Genomic DNA, 22,364 nt, shown 5'->3' with positions numbered 1-22,364 from the left:
CTGCGCCATGCCCCCACACCGCATCATGCCCCCACACCGCACCGTGCCGTGCCCCTACACTGTGCTGCGCCCCCACACCGCGCTGTGCGCGCCTCCGCACCGCGCCCCCACACCGCACTGTGCCCCCACACTGCGCCCCCACATCGCACCGCGCCCCCACACCGCACCGCACTGTGCCCCCACACCGCACTGTGCCCCCACATCGCACCGCGCCCCCTCGCCGCACCGCACTGTGCCCCCACACCGCACTGTGCCCCCACACCGCACTGTGCCCCCACATCGCACCGCGCCCCCACATCGCACCACACTGTGCCCCCACACCGCACTGTGCCCCCACACCGCACTGTGCCCCCACACCGCACCGCGCCCCCACATCGCACCGCACTGTGCCCCCACACCGCACTGTGCCCCCACATCGCACCGCGCCCCCACACCGCGCCCCCACATCGCACCACACTGTGCCCCCACATCGCACTGTGCCCCCACACCGCACCGTGCCCCCACATCGCACCGCACTGTGCCCCCACACCGCACTGTGCCCCCACACCGCACTGTACCCCCACACCGCACCGCGCCCCCACACCGCGCCCTCACATCGCACCACACTGTGCCCCCACACCGCACTGTGCCCCCACACCGCACTGTGCCCCCACACCGCGCCCCCACATCGCACCGCGCCCCCACACCGCGCCCTCACATCGCACCACACTGTGCCCCCACATCGCACTGTGCCCCCACACCGCACCGTGCCCCCACATCGCACCGCACTGTGCCCCCACACCGCACTGTGCCCCCACACCGCACTGTGCCCCCACATCGCACCGCGCCCCCACACCGCGCCCCCACATCGCACCGCACTGTGCCCCCACACCGCACTGTGCCCCCACATCGCACCGCGCCCCCACACCGCGCCCTCACATCGCACCACACTGTGCCCCCACACCGCACTGTGCCCCCACACCGCACTGTGCCCCCACACCGCGCCATGCCGCGCCCCCACACCGCGAAACGCCCCCACACCACGCCCACACTCTGCACCGCGCCCCAATATCACACCGCGCTCCAACATCACCCGGCACACAGCACTCCAATATATAAAGAGCAACAGAGCCTTCTATCTCTCAGGGATAGGTTACATACAGAACACACATATCCAGGAGTGAGTTACAGGCTTGAATCTAATCGAGGGGTTCGGGGGGTTTATATATAGAATAACAGATATCCAGATGTGAGTTACATGCTGGAATCTAATCGAGAGGTTCGGGGTTTATATATAGAATAACAGATATCCAGATGTGAGTTACATGCTGGAATCTAATCGAGGGGTTCGGGGGGTTTATATATAGAATAACAGATACCTGGGAGTGAGTTACATACTGGAATCTAATCGAGGGGTTCGGGGGGTTTATATATAGAATAACAGATATCCAGGAGTTACAGACTGGTATCTAATCGAGGGGTTCGGGGTTTATATATCGAATAACAGATATCCAGGAGTGAGTTACAGGCTGGAATCTAATCGAGGGGTTCGGGGGGTTTATATATAGAATAACAGATATCCAGGAGTGAGTTACAGGCTGGAATCTAATCGAGGGGTTTATATATAGAATAACAGATATCCAGGTGTGAGTTACATGCTGGAATCTAATCGAGGGGTTCGGGGGTTTATATATAAAATAACAGATACCCGGGAGTGAGCTACTGGCTGGAAATCACTGTGCAGGCCGTCAGTGTTGACCCGAGCACCCTCACGTACCCAGTCCTCCCCAAAGGCCCACGGTGGAGTGCTGAACGACATCACTGGTAGGAAGGTCACAATCTGCAACCAACGGATAAAGAGCTCCTCGTCTTCCAGGAACCCCTTCGTCAGTGAGCCTCCTGAAAGGTCAAAGGCCGCAGAGCAAAGGTCAGTCGAACAGTTTTGCCTTGGAACACAGAAGCAGCTTGCGCCCATTACTAAACCAATAACAAAAAGTGAGGGATTCTCACTTGCAGTGTCGCCATGCCTCCCATGGCAGATCTGTATTTCAGGTCTGGACCCCAAGCAGTCTGGGTACAGGCCCAGTGAAGGCCCACCTCTGCACTGGCATAGACTACAGCAAATGTGGAGCTGTGTCCTCCCAATCCCCTTGGCACCTGGGTACAGCTATTACTCAACCTTTTCCCAGCCACCAATAACTACTGAAACCCGTTTATTCATACCGCCTCTCCGAACAGTTCCTAGGTAATGGTTCCACCAGACACCTGGGGAGAGGGTCTACGTCAGACCTGGGGAGAGGGGCTGTCAGACCTGGGGAGAGGGTCTACGTCAGACCTGGGGAGAGGGTCTGTGTCGGACCTGGGGAGTGGATCTGTGTCGGACCTGGGGAGAGGGGCTGTGTCGGACCTGGGGAGTGGATCTGTGTCGGACCTGGGGAGAGGGTCTGTGTCGGACCTGGGAAGTGGGTCTGTGTCGGACCTGGGGAGTGGGTCTGTGTCGGACCTGGGGAGAGGGTCTGTGTCGGACCTGGAAAGTGGGTCTGTGTCGGACCTGGGGAGAGGGTCTGTGTCGGACCTGGAGAGAGGGTCTGTGTCGGACCTGAGGAGTGGATCTGTGTCGGACCTGGGGAGAGGGGCTGTGTCGGACCTGGAGAGAGGGTCTGCCGGACCTGGGGAGAGGGTCTGTCAGACTTGGGGAGGGGCTGTGTCAGACCTGGGGGGAGGGGGGGGCGGGTCTGTCAGACCTGGGGCGAGGGGCTGTGTCAGACCTGGGGGGGGTCTGTCAGACCTGGGGAGAGGCTGTATCAGACCTGGGGAGAGGGGGCTGTCAGACCTGGGGAGATGGGCTGTGTCAGACCTGGGGAGAGGGGCTGTGTCAGACCTGGGGGGAGGGGGGGGTCTGTCAGACCTGGGGAGAGGCTGTATCAGACCTGGGGAGAGGGTCTGTCAGACCTGGGGAGAGGGGCTGTGTCAGACCTAGGGAGAGGGTCTGTCAGACCTGGGGAGAGGGTCTGTCAGACCTGGGGAGGGGCTGTGTCAGACTTGGGGGGGGGGGGATCTGTGTCAGACCTGGGTGCACCTGCTGGGGTCTGTGATTGAACTCTGGTGTATCCAAAACTAATCCTGAGCTTCTCCAATTTACAGGTGACGAAACTGGAGAGAAGTAGACAGAGGGTGGTAACACGGGATTACCAGGAGTGGTCACCGAGACAGAACGTGGTAACACGGGATTACCAGGAGTGGTCACCGAGACAGAGGTAATCCCGTGTTACCACCCTCTGTCTCAGTGACCACTCCTGGATGCAATGGCAGGGAGTCTGGGGGAAGGTCTGGGATGGAGGGATTTAGACGGTGAGGAAGCATCAGAAACATTTGAGTAGTTGGTCTCAATCTTAAAGAGACAATAAGTTCCTTGGATAAGTTAATGTACCAGCAGGATGGGCTTCAATGGGAGCATTAATACAAGAACATAAGAAATAGGAGCAGGAGTCGGCCATACGGACCTTCGAGTCTGCTCTGCCATTTAATAAGATCATGGCTATTCCGATCATGGACTCAGGTCCACTTCCCCGCCCGCTCCCCATATCACCTTATACCCTTATCGGTTAAGAAACTGTCTATTTCTATCTTAAATGTATTCAATGTCCCAGCTTCCACAGCTCTCTGAGGCAGTGAATTCCACAGATTTAAACCCTCTGAGAAGAAATTCCTCCTCATCTCAGTTTTAAATGGGCAGCCCCTTATTCTAAGACTATGCCCTCTAGTTCTAGTCTCTCCCATCAGTGGAAACATCCTCTCTGTATCCACCTTGTCAAGCCCCCTCATAATCTTATACATTTCGATAAGATCACCTCTCATTCTTCTGAATTCCAATGAGTAGAGGCCCAACCTACTCAACCTTTCCTCATAAGTCAACCCCCTCATCCCCGGAATCAACCGAATGAACCTTCTCTGAACTGTCTCCAAAGCAAGTATATCCTTTCGTAAATATGGAAACCAAAACTGCACGCAGTATTCCAGGTGTGGCCTCACCAATACCCTGTACAACTGTAGCAAGACATCCCTGCTTTTATACTCCATTCCCTTTGCAATAAAGGCCAAGATACCATTGGCTTTCCTGATCACTTGCTGTACCTGCATACTATTCTTTTGTGTTTCATGCACAAGTACCCCCAGGTCCTGCTGTACTGCAGCACTTTGCAATTTTTCTCCATTTAAATAATAACCTGCTCTTTGATTGTTTTCTGCCAAAGTGCATGACCCCACACTTTCCAACATTATACTCCATCTGCCAAATTTTCACCCACTCACTTAGCCTGTCTATGTCCTTTTGCAGATTTGTTGTGTCCTCCTCACACATTGCTTTTCCTCCCAACTTTGTATCGTCAGCAAACTTGGCTACGTTACACTCAGTCCCTTCCTCCAAGTCGTTAATATAGATTGTAAATAGTTGGGGTCCCAGCACTGATCCCTGCGGTGCCCCACTAGTTACTGATTGCCAACTCGAGAATGAACCATTTATCCCCACTCTCTGTTTTCTGTTAGTTAGCCAATCCTCTATCCATGCTAATATATTACCCCCCAACCCCGTGAACTTTTATCTTGTGCAGTAACCTTTTATGTGACACCTTGTCAAATACCTTCTGGAAGTCCAAATACACCACATCCACTGGTTCCCCTTTATCCACTCTGTTCGTTACAAAGAATTCTAGCAAATTTGTCAAACGTGACTTCCCCTTCATAAATCCATGTTGACTCTGCCTGACCGAATTATGCTTTTCCAAATGTTCTGCTACTTTAATAATTGATATGTCCTTACTATACAGTACAAATGCACACAAGGCCCATGCTTGAGAGAAGGTCACTCTGTGACCAGTAACTTTTATTTCAGCACTGAAGTGATGAAGGTGGATGGAGCTTCCCCTTTTATACCTGAAAGACCAGGTTAGGAGTGTCTCCCACAAGTTCACCACCTAGTGGCCAATGTTCTCACAGTGTACAACTTAGGTCAGTTTATACATGGATTCAATGACAGTTAAATACATGACAATAATGGACTCCAACACTTTCTCAACCACAGATGTTAGGCTAACTGGTCTATAGTTCCCTGCTTTTTTGTCAGTTTCCTTTTTTTAAATAGGGCCGTTACATTTGCAGTTTTCCAATCTGCTGGGACCTCTCCAGAATCCAAGGAATTTGGGTAAATTACAACCAATGCATCCACTATCCCTGCCGCTATTTCTCTTAAGACCCTAGGATGCATGCCATCAGGTCCAGGGGATTTATCGGCCTGTAGCCCCATTATCTTACTGAGTACCACCTCCTTAGTGATTGTGTTAAGTTCCTCCCCCCCTATAGCCCCTAGACTATCCACTGTCGGAATATAGTTGGTATCCTTTATGAGTAAATGAGTAAATGATGAGTAAAAGTGGAGAGCAGAGAAACCAAAGGCAAGAAACAAAAAGGGCCACTGAATATAAAAGGGCTGCAGGAGGGGTCAAAATTAAAAATCATGGTTTAAAAACTAGGATGAAAACACTCTACCTAAATACATGCAGCATTCGAAATAAAGTAAATGAGTTGACGGCACAAATCATTACAAATGGGTATGATTTGGTGGCCATTACAGAAACATGGTTGCAGGGTGGCCAAGACTGGGAATTAAACATACAGGGGTATCTAACGATTCAGAAAGATAGGCAAGAAGGGAAAGGAGGTGGGGTAGCTCTGTTAATAAAAGATGATATCAGGGCAGTTGTGAGGGATGATATTGGCTCTAATGAACAAAATGTTGAATCATTGTGGGTGGAGATTAGAGATAGTAAGGGGAAAAAGTCACTGGTCGGCGTAGTTTATAGGCCCCCAAATAATAACTTCATGGTGGGGCGGGCAATAATCAAGGGAATAATGGAGGCATGTGAAAAAGGAACGGCAGTAGTCATGGGGGATTTTAACCTACATATCGATTGGTCAAATCAAATCGCACGGGGTAGCCTGGAGGAGGAATTCATAGAATGCATACGGGATTGTTTCTTAGACCAGTATGTAACAGAACCTACAAGGGAGCAAGCCATCTTAGATCTAGTCTTGTGTAATGAGACAGGAAAAATAAACAATCTCCTAGTAAAAGATCCTCTCGGAATGAGTGATCACAATATGGTTGAATTTGTAATACAGATTGAGGATGAGGAAGTTGTGTCAGAAACGAGCGGACTATGCTTAAACAAAGGGGACTACAGTGGGATGAGGGCAGAGTTGGCTAAAGTAGACTGGAAACAAGGACTAAACGGTGGCACAGTTGAGGAACAGTGGAGGACTTTTAAGGAGCTCTTTCTTAGTGCGCAACAAAAATATATTTCAGTGAAAAAGAAGGGCGGCAAGAGAAGGGATAACCAGCCGTGGATAACCAAGGAAATAAAGGAAAGTATCAAATCAAAGACCAATGCATATAAGGTGGCCAAGGTTAGTGGGAAACTAGAGGACTGGGAAAATTTTAAGCAACAGCAAAGAATGACTAAAAAAGCAATAAAGAAAGGGGAGATAGATTACGAAGGTAAACTTGCACAAAACATAAAAATAGATAGTAAAAGCTTTTACAGATATATAAAACGGAAAAGAGTGTCTAAAGTAAATGTTGGTCCCTTAGAAGATGAAAAGGGGGATTTAATAATGGGAAATGTGGAAATGGCTGAGACCTTAAACAATTATTTTGCTTCCGTCTTCACAGTGGAAGACACAAAAACCATGCCAAAATTTGCAGGCCACAGGAATGTGGGAAGGGAGGACCTTGAAACAATCACTATCACTAGGGGGGTAGTGCTGGACAGGCTAATGGGACTGAAGGTAGACAAGTCCCCTGGTCCTGATGAAATGCATCCCAGGGTATTAAAAGAGATGGCGGAAGTTATAGCAGATGCATTCGTTATAATCTACCAAAATTCTCTGGACTCTGGGGAGGTACCAGCGGATTGGAAAGCAGCTAATATAACGCTTCTGTTTAAAAAAGGGGGCAGGCAAAAGGCAGGTAACTATAGGCCGGTTAGTTTAACATCTGTAGTGGGGAAAATGCTTGAAACTATCATTAAGGAAGAAATAGCGGGACATCTAGATAGGAATAGTGCAATCAAGCAGACGCAGCATGGATTCATGAAAGGGAAATCATGTTTAACTAAATTACTGGAATACTTTGAGGATATAACGAGCATGGTGCATAGAGGTGCACCGATGGATGTGGTGTATTTAGATTTCCAAAAGGCATTCGATAAGGTGCCACACAAAAGGTTACTGCATAAGATAAAGGTATGCGGAGTCAGAGGAAATGTATTAGCATGGATAGAGAATTGGCTGGTGAACAGAAAGCAGAGAGTCGGGATAAATGGGTCCTTTTCCGGTTGGAAATCAGTGGTTAGTGGTGTGCCACAGGGATCAGTGCTGGGACCACAACTGTTTACAATATACATAGATGACCTAGAAGAGGGGACAGAGTGTAGTGCAACAAAATTTGCAGATGACACTAAGATTAGTGGGAAAGCGGGTTGTGTAGAGGACTCAGAGAGACTGCAAGGAGATTTGGATAGGTTAAGCGAATGGGCTAAGATTTGGCAGATGGAATACAATGTCGGAAAGTGTGAGGTCATCCACCTTGGGGAAAAAAACAGTAAAAGGGAATATTATTTGAATGGGGAGAAATTACAACATACTGTGGTGCAGAGGGACCTGGGGGTCCTTGTGCATGAATCCCAAAAGGTTAGTTTGCAGGTGCAGCAGGTAATCAGGAAGGCGAATGGAATGTTGGCCTTCATTGCGAGAGGGATGGAGTACAAAAGCAGGGAGGTCTTGCTGCAACTGTATAAGGTATTGGTAAGGCCACACCTGGAGTACTGCATGCAGTTTTGGTCACCTTACTTAAGGAAGGATATACTAGCTTTGGAAGGTGTACAGAGACGATTCACTAGGCTGATTCCAGAAATGAGGGGGTTACCTTATGATGATAGATTGAGTAGAATGGGTCTTTACTCGTTGGAGTTCAGAAGGATGAGGGGTGATCTTATAGAAACATTTAAAATCATGAAAGGGATAGACAAGATAGAGGCAGAGAGGTTGTTTCCACTGGTAAGGGAGACTAGAACTAGGGGGCACAGCCTCAAAATACGGAGGAGCCCATTTAAAACCGAGTTGAGAAAGAATTTCTTCTCCCAGAGGGTTGTGAATCTGTAGAATTCTCTGCCCAAGGAAGCAGTTGAGGCTAGCTCATTGAATGTTTTCAAGTCAAAGATAGATAGATTTTTAACCAATAAGGGAATTAAGGGTTACGGGGAGAGGGCGGGTAAGTGGAGCTGAGTCCACGACCAGATCAGCCATGATCTTATTGAATTGCGGAGCAGGCTCGAGAGGCTAGATGGCCTACTCCTGTTCCTAATTCTTATGTTCTTATGTTCTTATCCTCTACCGTAAAGACTGATACAAAATATTTGTTCAGAGTTTCTGCCATCTCCATGTTCTCCATTACTAATTCCCCGGTCTCGTCCTCTAAGGGACCAACATTTACTTTAGCCACTCTTTTCCTTTTTATATACCTATAGAAACTCTTGCTATGTTTTTATATTTCGTGCTAGTTTACTTTCATCGTCTATCTTCCCTTTCTTAATCATTTTTTAGTCATTCTTTGCAGGCCTTTAAAAGCTTCCCAACGTTCTATCCTCCCCCCAGTTTTGACCACTTTGTATGCCCTTGTGTTTAATTGGATTCTGTCCTTTATTTCTTTAGTTAGCCACGGATGGCTATCTTTTCTTTTACACTCTTTCCTCCTCACTGGAATATATTTTTCTTGAGAGTTGTGAAATATCTCCTTAAATGTATGCCTCTGTTCATCAACTGTCCTACACTTTAATCTGTTTTCCCAGTCCACTTTACCCAACTCTGCCCTCATACCTTCATAGTCTCCTTTATTTAAGCTTAGTACACTGGTTTGAGATCCAATTCTCTCATCCTCCATCTGAATTTGAAATTCAACCATGCTATGATCACTCATTCCAAGGGGATCCTTTACTAGGAGAGTGTTTATTCATCCTGTCTCATTGCACAGGACCAGATCTGACATGTATGTACATGCTGTTTGTAAACCACCAGATGGTGTCATTGTTGGAGGCCACTGAGCAACACACACATGGTGCTGCTCTGGTATAAAAGGCCAGCCATTTTGTGAGTTAGGCACTTTGGGCCGTAATAAAGCAGAGCTAAGGTTATACCTTGCTTAGTTTAACAGTACTCAGTTTGAACCTTTATTGCATACATAACATTTGGCGACGAGAATACAAAAACCTTGTTTGCAAAATGAGCACGATTGGATTTTTAGAGCGATTCGTGGAGGGAGAAGTTTGGGCAGACTTGTGAGCCGTTTGAACCAGTACTTCGTGGCCAACAAAATGAAGGGGGTTGACGATGCAGATCGGCGTCGTGCCGTGTTCCTCACTGTGTGCGGTTCAAAGATCTATGGTCTGATAAAGAATCTACTCATGCCTAGTGATCCAACAGAGAAAACGTACAGGAGTTGTGTACATTAGTAAGGGAGCACCTCAAGCCAGATGACGGCATCATCATCTCAAGATACAGGTTTGATACACACATTCAATCAAGGGCCAGAGCGCAGCGGAATTCGTTGCCGACCTGAGACGTCTAGCGGGACTGTGCAAGTTCGGGAGGGTGTTGGCAGACTTCTGCGGGACTTCTTTGTTATCGGTATCAACCACGAGGTGATCCTGTGCAAACTTCTGGCAGTGGAGGAGTTGGATTTAAAAAGGGCCATCCAGATCGTTCAATCATGTATGACGACGAACAGGAGTTTAAAGCAAATATCGATGAAGAACCAAACCTCGGCAAGTACTGGAAATGCGATTGATTCGGCGTTCGGCAGAGTGGCACATGGCAGGGCCTATCCGGCAGCGTTCGCGAAACCTGTGGCTGCCCAAAGTCCGCTGGAGGAATGTATCCGACTTCTCCGTATTGGCGTTGTGGGGGAAATCATCGGCATCAGCAGTGCCGATTTAAGCAATATAGTTGCAAAGGCTGTCTGAGAGTGGGGCATCTCCAGCGCAAGTGTCCGCAGATGAGCAAGCGAGCTGTGACACACCACGTGGAGGATGAGAGTCAGACTAGCGCGGATCCGGATACGCAATCCGAGATGCCAGAGGAGGAAGTGTATGGACTGTACTTTTTCACAACCAAGAGTAAACCAACTTTGATTAACGTGAAGTTTAACAGGATACTGGTATTGATGGAATTGAACACAGGGGCGAGTCAATCAATCATGAACGAGAGGGCATTTAATAAGCTGTGGGATACTAAGACTGTGAGGCCCAGGCTGAGCCCTGTTAACGCCAAGCTGCACACGTACACCAAAGAACTGATAAAGGTGATTGGCAGTGCACAAATTAATGTGTCGTATAATGGTGCGGTTCACGAGTTACCGCTGTGGATTGTTCCAGTAAGTGGCCCAACGCTGCTCGGCAGGAGCTGGTTGGAGAAAATCAGATGCGACTGGAATGACATAAAGGCGTTGTCGTCGTCGGAAATACATGTGCCCAAGTATTGAGCAAGTTCCCCTCGCTGTTCGAACCGGCTATCTATCGGTAACTTCACGGGAGCCAAGGTGCAGATCCACGTGGACTCAGATGCAAGACCTGTCCATCATAAAGCTTGGGCAGTGCTGTATATGATGAGGGAGAAGGTCGAAATTGAACTGGACAGACTCCAGCATGAAGGGATCATATCACCGGTCAAATTTAATGAATGGGCCAGCCCCATTGTTCCTGTGCTGAAAAGTGATGGCACAGTCAGAATCTGTGGCGATTACAAGGCTACGATCAACAGGGTTTCGAAACAAGATCAGTACCCATTACCGAAGGCTGATGACTTGTTTGCGACGTTAGCCGGAGGGAGGTCGTTCACAAAACTGGACTTGATGTCGGCCTATATGACACAGGAGTTGGGCGAGATGTCGAAGAGACTTACGTGCATTAACACGCACAAAGGACTGTTTATTTACCACAGTTGCCCGTTTGGAATTCGCTCGGCTGCAGCAATATTCCAGAGGAATATGGAAAGTCTACTGAAGTCCGTTCCCAGAACCGTCGTGTTCCAAGATGACATCCTGATCACCGGTCGTGACTCCAAGGAACATCAAAACAAACTGGAAGAGGTTCTACTGCATTTGGACAGAGTGGGACTCAGACTTAAACACTCGAAGTACATCTTCATGGCACCGGAGGGCGAATTCCTCGGGAGGAAAATCGCCGCTGATGGCATCAGACCTACTGACGTGAAAACCAAAGCCATCAAGAATGCACCCAACCCGCAGAACATGATGGAGCTGCATTCGTTCCTGGGTCTACTCAACTACTTTGGTAACTTCCTACCTAAATTGAGCACCTTACTTGAACCGATGCACATGCACACGTGGGCGCTGACATTATCTGCCTATGATTATGTCATTCGCCACAGACCTGTCACAGAGAATTGTGCCGATGCTTTGAGCCAGTTGCTGTTGCCCACACCGGAGGTGGAAATGCCACAACCGGCAGATTTAATGTTAATCATGGATGCTTTTGAGAGTGAAGGTACCCCTGTCACAGCTCAACAAGGTAAGACCTGGACCAGCCAGGACCCGATATTATCGGTGGTAAAGGGTTGCATCCTTAAAGGGGATTGGTCTGCCATACCTAAGCAAATGTGCGAGGAGGCCAAACCGTACATTCATCGCAAGAACGAACTGTCTATTCAAGCAGATTGCATATTGTGGGACAATCGCGTTGTAATGCCTAAGAAAGGGAGAGAGAAGTTTGTGCGTGAGTTACACAGCACATATCCGGGTATAGTGATGATGAAGGCCATCACCAGGTCCCACGTATGGTGACCAGGAATTGATTCTGAGCTGGAAGCATGTGTGCATCAGTGCAACACCTGTATGCAGCTCAGCAAAGCACCAGTGGAATCGCCGCTGAGTCTGTGGTCATGGCCATGTAGGATCCATTGGTCCAGGATCCATGTAGATTTTGCAGGTCCCTTCCTGGGCAAGATGTTTTTAGTGGTGGAGGTTTATTCAAAGTGAATAGAATGCATAATCATGTCATCCAGTACGTCGACGGCAACCAGAGAATCTCAATGTCATGTTCGCGACACATGGTCTGCCTGACATAGTGGTGAGCGACAATGGGTCGTGCTTCACCAGTCAGGAGTTTCAGGAGTTTGTAACACTTAACGGCATAAAACATGTAAGGTCAGCACCTGTGTCCAACAGGCAAGCAGAACGTGCAGTACAAATTATCAAGCAAAGCATGAGGAGAGTAACCCAAGGGTCACTACAGACCCGCTTGTCTTGCATACTGCTGAGTTACAGGACAAGACCCCACACACTCACAGGGGTCTCGCCTGCTGAACTCATGATGAAAAGAGGTCTTAAGACCAAGTACACCTGGATTTAAGTAATTATGTTGAATACAGAAGACAGAGTCAACAAAGGTACCATGATCACGCAACTGTGTCACGCGAGATTTCGGTTAATGATCCTGTATATGTGTTGAATTATGGTCAGGGTCCAAAATGGATCGCTAGTACGGTCCTGGCCAAGGAGGGCAACAGAGTATTTGTTATTAAGCTCAAGAATGGCAAACTTGCAAGAAATACATGGATCAAACAAAGCTGAGGCACACAGATGAGCCAGAGCAGTTGGACGAAGAAACCATCGATGACCAACCAACTTACCAGCTGCCTTCAGTGGACTCAAGAATCATCAATGAACCCGAAATTTCCATCACGGACTTGTTCAATAAAAATGGACTTGCAATTCCTGACATGGCCACTGCCACCCCCAACAAATCAGCTATCCAGCCACCAGCCACAACAGACTCCGCACATTCAACGAAGGCCGGAATCGAACTGAGACGGTCAAACGGGAACGTAAAATACCGGACCGTCTCAACCTGTGAAAGACTGTGATAAGATCTCAGAGGAGGGTATTGTCATGTATTGTACATGCTGTTTGTAGCCACCAGATGGTGTTATTGTTGGAGTTCACTGAGCACATGGTGCTGCCCTGGTATAAAAGGCCAGCCATTTTGTGAGTCAGATTCTTTGAGCCGTAATAAAGCAGAAGCAAGGTTGTACCTTGCTTAGTTAAACAGTACTCAGTTTGTACCTTTATTGCATACATAACAAGACCTAAGATAGCCTGCCCCCTGGTTGGTTCCATTACACACTGCTCAAGGAACTCGTCCCTTATGCACTCTGTGAACTCCTCCTCAAGGCTACCCTGACCAATTTGATTTGTCCAATCAATATGGAGGTTAAAATCACCCATGATTATTGCTGTTCCCTTTTTACAAGCCCCCACTATTTCCTGGTTTATACTCCGACCAACAGAGTTGCTAATGTTATGGGGCCTATAGTGACTTTTTCCCCTTATTATTCCTTATCTCCACCCAAACGTACACTAGAGGGATGGGTTTAACTGTGAGCATTAATGTAGCAGAGGGCAGATACGGCATGTGTTAGATGCAGAGTAAAGCTCCCTCTACAAAGTCCCATCAAATAACCCTTTATTTGTGGGAAAGAGCAAAACTAGATCATCATTAGAAGATAGTCAGCATGAAATCAAATATGAATTCCGAAGGAATCTCTTTACCCTGAGAGTGGAGAGAATGTGGAACATTTCTACCACTGGGTGTAGTTGAGGTGAATAGTATAGATGCATATAAGCAAAATCTAGATAAGCATATGAGGGAGAAGATAATCGAGTGTGATGGTAACAGAGGTGGATGTGGAAGGATGGGAGGAGGCTCGAGTGGAGCATAAATGCTGGCATGGACTGGTTGGGCCGAATGGCCTGTTTCTGTCCTGTACAGTCTAAGTAAAAAAAAACACTCCCAGGGCAGGTACAGCACGGGTTAGATACAGAGTAAAGCAGACGGTGAAAGACTATTATTCCATCTGCTTGTAATGTATCTGACTGACTGCTCCTTCTCTAAAGCCTCTCCTTTTAACTTTCTGAATGATTGAGTTATTTCATTTTGTCCGGAGCCAAACTTCTGGACAAGATCAGAGTCTCTCAGCGTTAAACTGAAATAGTCTCAAACAGTGAGAAGAATGAACTGGAGCTGAGAATAGGGAGATACGTGATAGTGCCGTGATGTGCAGAGCCCATTATTATGTGTCTGTCCTGCAGCGAACTCCATGCTCAGCACAACTGCACATTTATCAGTTTAATGTGACTCGCGTGAGGCTATAAGTGCTCAAGAGGTCAGGCAGAAAGAAAGCATCACTGCTCTGAGTGCACTGTGTGTCAGCACGTGCAGTCCCATAGACCTCACAACACTGAGCACCCACACGGCACTATATCACGGGGACAGGGGCTGGTCAACCTATGACAGACGGAAGCTGCTGCTCTGTGACCCGTCTCACCCGCAGGAGTCCGAACATATGTTTGCAATTAGGAGGGCCATGTCTACTCAGCTAAGTGGGGTCCTGTAATTCAGGTGCCCACACAGAGCATAGCAAACCATTCCGCCACTAACGGGTTGGGCCATTTTAATGTAATTCTTCACCTCCACCCCCAACTGAAAAAAAGGAAATGAAGTGGCCCATTAAAGCAAGCTGCCATGCCCGTACATCACCCATGTAGCCATTTGCTGCCCACGAGATCTGTGTCTTCTCTTCTCTGCCTCTAGTAGCTGAATATCTACCTTGTGCCTCGGTGACCAGAAACGTCAATGTATTCAAGGTCTATTCCAATCAGAGCTCTGTACACTTTTAACAGGACTTGCTCTGACTTGTATCATCTGATTGGTTTGGCTGATTGCTGCTCTATATTGGTTGGACATATTGATTGTCGAGTTGTTTCTCTGCATTGGTTGGACATGTTGATTGTGGAGCAGGGCTGTGAAATTCGGCACCTTAGCCACAGTAGTTAAGATTGGTTTTGATAGAAAAAGCTGTCCGCCTTGCTTTTGGCGCGGCCCGCATTGGTTACCATCTTGGTGAGGGCGATAGCGCAGGCTCAATGTGTGTTCACCGGCAGTGTGCAGGATAGATCATGATGTCAGCCAGCCTGTAATGCTGATTTGATGCACAACCTGCCACTTTGGAAGTCGCTGTTCCAAACAACGCTCTCTCCTAAACATGCACAGCTGAATGTGCATTCAGCTACACAACGGACCTCACACCAGCTCTATTTAAAGTGATACAACAAACTTGCAGGTAAGTTGATCATTTCTCTCATACTGGCTCTTGCAGAGTTTATATGAACACTGGCTTGCTGGAAGACATTTATAAAGTTGTCATAGTGGGCAGGGAGTGCTGCTGGATGTTGGGAAGGTGTGGCTTGTTACTTTTTTTTTGTTCGTTCCTGGAATGTGGGCATCGCTGGCAAGGCCAGCATTTATTGCCCATCCCTAATTGCCCTCGAGAAGGTGGTGGTGAGCCGCCTTCTTGAACCGCTGTAGTCCTTGTGGCTAAGGTCCTCCCCACAGTGCTGTTAGAGAGGGAGTTCCAGGATTTTAACCCAGCGACGAGGAAGGAACGGTGATATACTTACAAGTCAGGATGGTGTGTGACTTGGAAGATGATGGTATTCCTATGCGTCTGCTGCCCTTGTCCTTCTAGGTGGTAGAGGCTGCGGGTTTGGGAGAATCCGTGGCGAGTTGCTGCAATGCATCATATACATGGTACACACTGCAGCGCTTTGATCTGATCCGCTGATTGTGGGATTGCTTAGCTCTGTTTATAGAATGCTGTTTCCATGGTTTAGCATGCATGTAGTCCTGTGTTGCAGCTTCCCCAGGTTGGCACCTCATTTTTAGGTACGCCTGGTGCTGCGCCTGACAAGCTCTTTTACACTCCTCATTGAATCAGGGATGGTCTCCTGGCTTGATAGTTATGTATGCAACCCTATGTAACCTATATCACACCACCACCAGAGGGCATACCTGTTGGAGTCCCAAGGGATCCCAGCATCCCAAGGGAGCACTGTATATAAGCAGGCCTCCCATGCTGTACCAACACTCTGGAGTTTGAATAAAGGAGCTAAGGTCACACTTACTCATGTCTACAGTACTCAGTTACTTTATTATGAACATAATAACTGGCAACGAGATAAAGAACAATCACGCGAAAATGTAGAGAACTGTTAGTATCCTCGAGAAATTCTCAGAAGGAGATGATTGGGAGGCCTTCGTGGAGCGACTTGGCCAATACTTCGTGGCCAACGAGTAGGAAGGGGACGAGAACGCTGCCAAACGAAGGGCGATCCTCCTCACTGTCTGTGGGGCAACAACCTATGGCCTCATGAAGAATCTTCTAGCTCTGGTGAAACCAACAACCAAATTGTATGAAGAACTGTGTATGCTGGTCCGGGAGCACCTAAATCCGAAGGAGAGCGTTCTGAATGCAAGGTATCGATTTTACACATGTCAACGGTCTGAAGGCCAGGAAGTGGTGAGCTACGCCGCCGAACTAAGGCGCCTTGCAAGACATTGCGAACTCGATGGATTCCTGGAGCAAATGCTAAGAGACTTCTTTGTGCTTGGCATTGACCATGAAGTTATTCTTCGCAAACTATTGACTGTTGAAACACCCAACCTGAGCAAAGCCATAACGATAGCCCAGGCATTTATGTCCACCAGCGATAACACCAAACACATTTTGCAGCATAAAGAGATTTCGACAAATACTGTACACAAAATAACGTCATTTTCAGGCAGGAATGCATATGGCAGAACATACATGCCTGCAGCTGCATGACCTCAGATGACCCAGAGTCCGCCATCAAACGTTAATGTGAGGCAGTTAACACCTTGTTGGCGCTGCGGAGGTGATCATCAAGCCCATCAATGCCGCTTCAAACACTATGTGTGCAAAGGCTGTGGAACAATGGGACACCTCCAGCGAATGTGTAGACGAGCTGCAAACTCTGCAAACCACCACGTTGCAGAGGAGGATCGATCCATGGCAGATCAGGCTAAACTAGAGACTCGAACCGAGGAGGCAGAAGTGTACGCACCTTCACCACGAAATGTCCACCGATCATGCTAAAAGTTGAACTGGACGGAATTCCAGTATCCATGGAACTGGACACGGGTGCGAGTCAGTCTATCATGAGCAAAATGGACTTCGACAGGCTGTGGTGCAACAAGGCACACAGGCCCAAGCTTAGCCCCATTCATACCAAGCTAAGAAGTTACATCAAAGAGCTGATCCCTGTGATTGGCAGCGCAGCAGTAAAAGTCTCTTATGATGGAACAGTGCACAAACTCCCACTATGGATTGTACCAGGAGATGGCCCCACAATGTTCGGCAGAAGCTGGCTGGGAAAAATCCGTTGGAACTGGGACGACATCCGAGCGCTCTCGTCCGTCGACGACGCTTCACGTGCCTAGGTTCTGAGCAAGTTTCCGTCATTGTTTGAGCCAGGCATCGGAAGTTTCTCGGGGGCGAAGGTGCAGATCCACTTGGTTCCCGGTACACGACCCATCCACCACAAGGCACGGGCGGTGCCATATATGATGCGAGAGAAAGTGGAAATTGAGCTGGACAGGCTGCAGCGAAAAGGCATCATCGCACTGGTGGAGTTCAACGAGTGGGCCAGTCCAATTGTCCCAGTTCTCAAAGGTGATGGCACGGTCAGAATTTGTGGGGACTATAAAGTAACGATTAACCATTTTTCGCTACAGGACCAGTACCCGCTACCCAAGGCAGACGACCTATTTGCGACCCTGGCTGGAGGAAAGATGTTTACCAAGTTAGACCTGACCTCAGCCTACATGACGCAGGAGCTGGCGGAATCTTCGAAAGGCCTCACCTGCATCAACACGCACAAAGGTCTGTTCATCTACAATAGATGCCCGTTTGGGATTTGATCGGCCGCAGTTGTTTTCCAAAGGAACATGGAGAGCCTGCTAAAGTCGGTTCCGCGCAGCATGGTTTTCCAGGACGACATACTGGTCACAGGTCGGGACACTATCGAACACTTGAAGAACCTGGAAGAGGTTCTAAGTCGGCTAGATCGTGTGGGACTCAGGTTGAAACGCTCGAAGTGTGTTTTCCTGGCGCCAGAGGTCGGGTTCTTAGGGAGAAGAATCGCGGCAGACGGCATCAGACCCACCGACGCCAAGATGGAGGCCATCAGAACGCGCCGAGACCACAGAATGTGATGGAGCTGTGGTTGTTCCTCAACTATTTTGGAAATTTCCTACCCGGGTTAAGCATCTTGCTAGAACCCGTACATGTGCTGCTACACAAGGGAGATTACTGGGTATGGGGGAAATCACAAGAGGCTGCTTTTGAGAAAGCCAGAAATCTGTTATGTTCCAACTGCTTGTTCTGTATAACCCATGTAAACGTTTAGTGCTAGCTTGCAATGCGTCTTAGTACGGGGTTGGGTGTGTGTTACAACAAGCAAATGAATTGGGAACATTGCAACCGGTCGCCTATGCATCCAGGAGTTTGTCCAAGGCCAAAAGGGCCTGCAGCATGATTGAAAAAGAAGCTCTGGCATGCTCTTACAGGGTAAATAAAATGCACCAGTATCTGTTTGGGCTTAAGTTTGAGTTAGAAACTGACCATAAGCTGCTCATATCGCTATTCTCAGAGAGCAAAGGGATTAATACCAATGCCTCTGCCCGCATCCAAAGATGGGCGCTTACGCTGTCTGCATATAACTATGTAATCCACCACAGACCAGGTACAGAGAACTGCGCTGATGCTTTTAGTCGGCTACCATTGTCCACCACCGGGGTGGAAATGGTACAGCCTGCAGACTTGCTCTTGGTGATGGATGCATTTGAAAACAAAAAGTCACCCGTTACGGCCCGCCAGATCAGGACCTGGACCAGCCAGGATCCTTTACTGCCCCTTGTAAAAAAAACTGCGTTCTCCATGAGAGCTGTGTCCCAGCGGAGATGCATGAAGAGATCAAGCCGTTCCAGCAGCGCAAAGACAAAATGTCCATACAGGGGACTGTTTTTTGTGGGGTAATCGCGTGGGTTCGCCCAAGAAAGGCAGGGAAGTGTTCATATGCGACCTACACAGTACCCACCCAGGCATAGTAATGATGAAAGCTATAGCCAGATCCCATTTGTGGTGGCCCGGCATTGACTCAGATTTGGAGTCATGCGTGCACCAATGCAACACTTGCTCTCAACTGAGCAATGCACCGCTAAGTTTGTGGTCATGGCCCTCCAAACCATGCTCAAGGATCCACGTTGTTTTTGCCGGCCCGTTTCTAGGCAAAATGTTTTTGGTTGTTGTGGATGCTTATTCAAAATGGATTGAGTATGTTCTAATATCTGTAAGCACGTCCATTGCCACCATCGAAAGCCTACGAGCCATGTTTGCCATGCATGGCCTGCCTGATGTCCTTGTCAGTAACAATGGGCCGTGCTTCTTCAGCGCTGAATTCAAGGAATTCATGACCCACAATGGGAGTAAGCACGTCACATCTGCCCCGTTCAAGCCCGCATCCAATGGCCAGGCAGAACAGGCAGTCCAAACCATCAAGCAAAGCTTGAAACGCGTGTCGGAAGGCTCCCTGCAGACCTGCCTGTCCCGAGTCCTGCTCAGCTACCGCATCAGACCCCACTCGCTCACCGGGATTCCCCCAACCGAGCTACTCATGAAAAGGGCGCTCAAAACAAGGCTCTCTCTTGTCCACCCTGATCTCCATGATCATGTCAAGGACAGGCAGCATCAACAAAGCATGTACCATGATCGCGCAAATTTGTCATGCGATATTGAAGTCAATGACCCTGTATTTGTACTCAACTATGGACATGGTCCCAAATGGCTTGCTGGCACTGTCATAGCTATAGAAATGAGTAGGGTGTTTCAGGTCAAACTTGCCAATGGACTAACTTGCAGAAAGCATTTGGACCAAACTAAACTGCGATTCACAGACAGCCACGAGCAACCCGAAGAAGACGCCGCCAACTTCGACCCTCCAACACACACACAAGTGGCAACCGACATCACGGTTGACCACGAAGCTGAACTCACCATCCTGAGCAGCCCAGCAAGGCCAGCTGCCCAGCAGCCCAGTGAAGAACCAACCAACTCACCCACAGCTACCGGGACGATCGACAAGGGAGCGAAAAGCCCCAGATCGTCTCACCCTGCAAATAAGTGTACTATTGATTTTGGGAAGAAGTGATGTTATGTATGCAACCCTATGTAACCTGTATCACACCACCACCAGAGGGCATACCTGTTGGAGTCCCAAGGGATCCCAGCATTCCTTGGGAGCACTGTATATTAGCAGGTCTCCCATGCTGTACCAACACTCTGGAGTTTAAATAAAGGAGCTAATCGTGTACTCAGTTACATTACTTTATTATGAACATAACAATGGTAATGGTAGAGTGAGGGATATGCCAGGCCACGAGGTTACAGATTGTGGTGGAATACAATTCTGCTGCTAACGGCCCACAGCGCCTCATGGATGCCCAGTTTTGAGTTACTAGATCTGTTCTGAATGTATCCCATTTAGCAGAGTGGTAGTGCCACACAACACGATGATGTTCTCAGTGTGAAGATGGGATTTTGTTTGCACAAGGATTGTGCGGTGATCACTCCTACCAATACTGTCATGGACAGATGCCTCTCGTGTTGTTTCTTTCACCACCTGCTGCAGGCCCAGTCTGACAGCTATGTCCTTCAGGACTCGGCCAGCTCGGTCAGTAGTGGTGCTACTGAGCCACTCTTGGTGATAGACATTGAAGTCCCCCACCCAGAGTGCATTCTGTGTCCATAATACTCAGTGCTTCTTCCAAGTGATGTTCAACTGAAGGGAGGGCAGTAGCTGGTAATCAGCAGGTGCTTTCCTTGCTCATGTTTGACCAGAAGTCATGAGACTTCATGGGGTCCGGAGTCAATGTTGAGGACTCCCAGCGTCACTCTCTCCCGACTGTATTCCACTGTACTGCCATCTCTGGACATACCCAGGGATGGTGATGGAGCAGTCCGGGACATTGGCTAAAAGGTATGATTCTGTGACTGTGACTATGACTATGTCAGGCTGTTGCTTGACTAGTCTGTAGGACACCTCTCCCAATTTTGGCACAAGTCCCCAGATGTTAGTGAGAAGGACTTGGCAGGGTGCCTTTGTGGTGCCTGTTGCCAAGTGGTCCATCTGGTTTTATTCTCATTATTGTTTTTTCATAGCGGTTGTGTAAACCGGAGTGGCTTGCTAGTACATTTCAGAGGGCAGTTAAGAGTCAACCACGTTGCTGTGGATCTGGAGTCACAGCTAGGCCAGACGAGGGAAATGCAACAGATTTCCTTCCCTAAAGGGCATTAATGAACCAGATGGGTTTTTATGACAATCTGATAGTTTCATGTTCACCATTACTGATACTAGCTTTTTATTCCAGATTTATTTAATTAACTGAATTTAAATTCCCCCACTACGCTGGTAGGATTTGAATCCGTGTTTCTGGATCATTAGTCCAATAACATAACCACTTTGCTACCGTTCCCAGTGTTACTGGAAGGCCTCTGACAACACCACTTGCTCCCAGTCATAGGGGCTCTACTTGCAGTCCCCCTCGCACTGCAGCATGACAGGGAGATGGAGCAGACGCAGCAAAAAGAAGCTGTACACAGAAGAAGGAGGTGGAAGAGGAGGAGGAGGGGCGAGAGGACTCTAAGCAGGAGGCCGTACCCTCCTAGGGTCTTGTGAGACCACTTCTCCTACCTACACGTAAGCCAGGAGCAGTGTGTTCGGCGGCTTCACTTCACCAAGGAGGTGGTTACAGAACTCGGCCACCTCTTGGAACCGGATCTGCAGCCTCAGAGCAGGGCCATAACGGTGCAGACAGTGGCCCCCACGATGAGCGTGGCCCTGAATTGTTTTGCCCCAGCATCCTTCTAGGCTGGAACAGGCGACATAACAAATATCTCGCAGTTTGCCGTCCATCCGGGGGGGGGGGGGGGGGGGGAGTGGTGGGTTCACAGAGGCTCTGTTCTCTGGGAGAAGGGACTTCATTGTCTTCTCTCTAAACAAGGGGCTTTGCCAGCATATCGGGCTTCCCCATGGTGCAGGGCGCCACTGACTGCACACACCTGGCTTTACGGGTGCAGCATATCAATGCTGAGATGTACCATAATTGCAACGGGTATCACTCTTAAAGTGCGCTGGTGTGGGGAGGAGAAAGAGGAGGAGGAAGGGAGGAGGCAGTAAGTCCTCATTCCGGACAGGCTGTCCGTGAGCACATCATCAGACTCCGGTTTCCCTATGCAGGGTTGGTGGAAGGCTGCTGACTTTCTGTGGAGGACACTGCAGATAGCCTTGCAAGACGACCTTCAGCAGCTCTGGTCCAAAAAGGCCCGGCTATAGATAGCAT

General features: G+C 48.7%; 1 protein-coding gene across 2 annotated transcripts in view; it reads right to left on the bottom strand.

Moving 5' to 3' along the window:
- The window catches only part of LOC139279948 (SITS-binding protein), a 153,714-nt gene that overhangs the window by 11,797 nt on the left and 119,553 nt on the right, over nucleotides 1-22,364 (bottom strand). For both annotated transcript variants that reach the window (XM_070899294.1, XM_070899295.1), the window contains one exon: nucleotides 1,757-1,878. In XM_070899294.1, the coding sequence (XP_070755395.1) occupies nucleotides 1,757-1,878 (122 nt within the window). The remainder of the gene's footprint in view (nucleotides 1-1,756; nucleotides 1,879-22,364) is intronic.

The sequence above is a fragment of the Pristiophorus japonicus genome, chromosome 14 (genome assembly GCF_044704955.1).
Source record: "Pristiophorus japonicus isolate sPriJap1 chromosome 14, sPriJap1.hap1, whole genome shotgun sequence".
Taxonomy (NCBI): Eukaryota; Metazoa; Chordata; class Chondrichthyes; family Pristiophoridae; genus Pristiophorus; species Pristiophorus japonicus.
The sequence above is the reverse complement of the archived record's forward strand: the minus strand, read 5'-3'. Positions and strand labels throughout refer to the sequence as shown.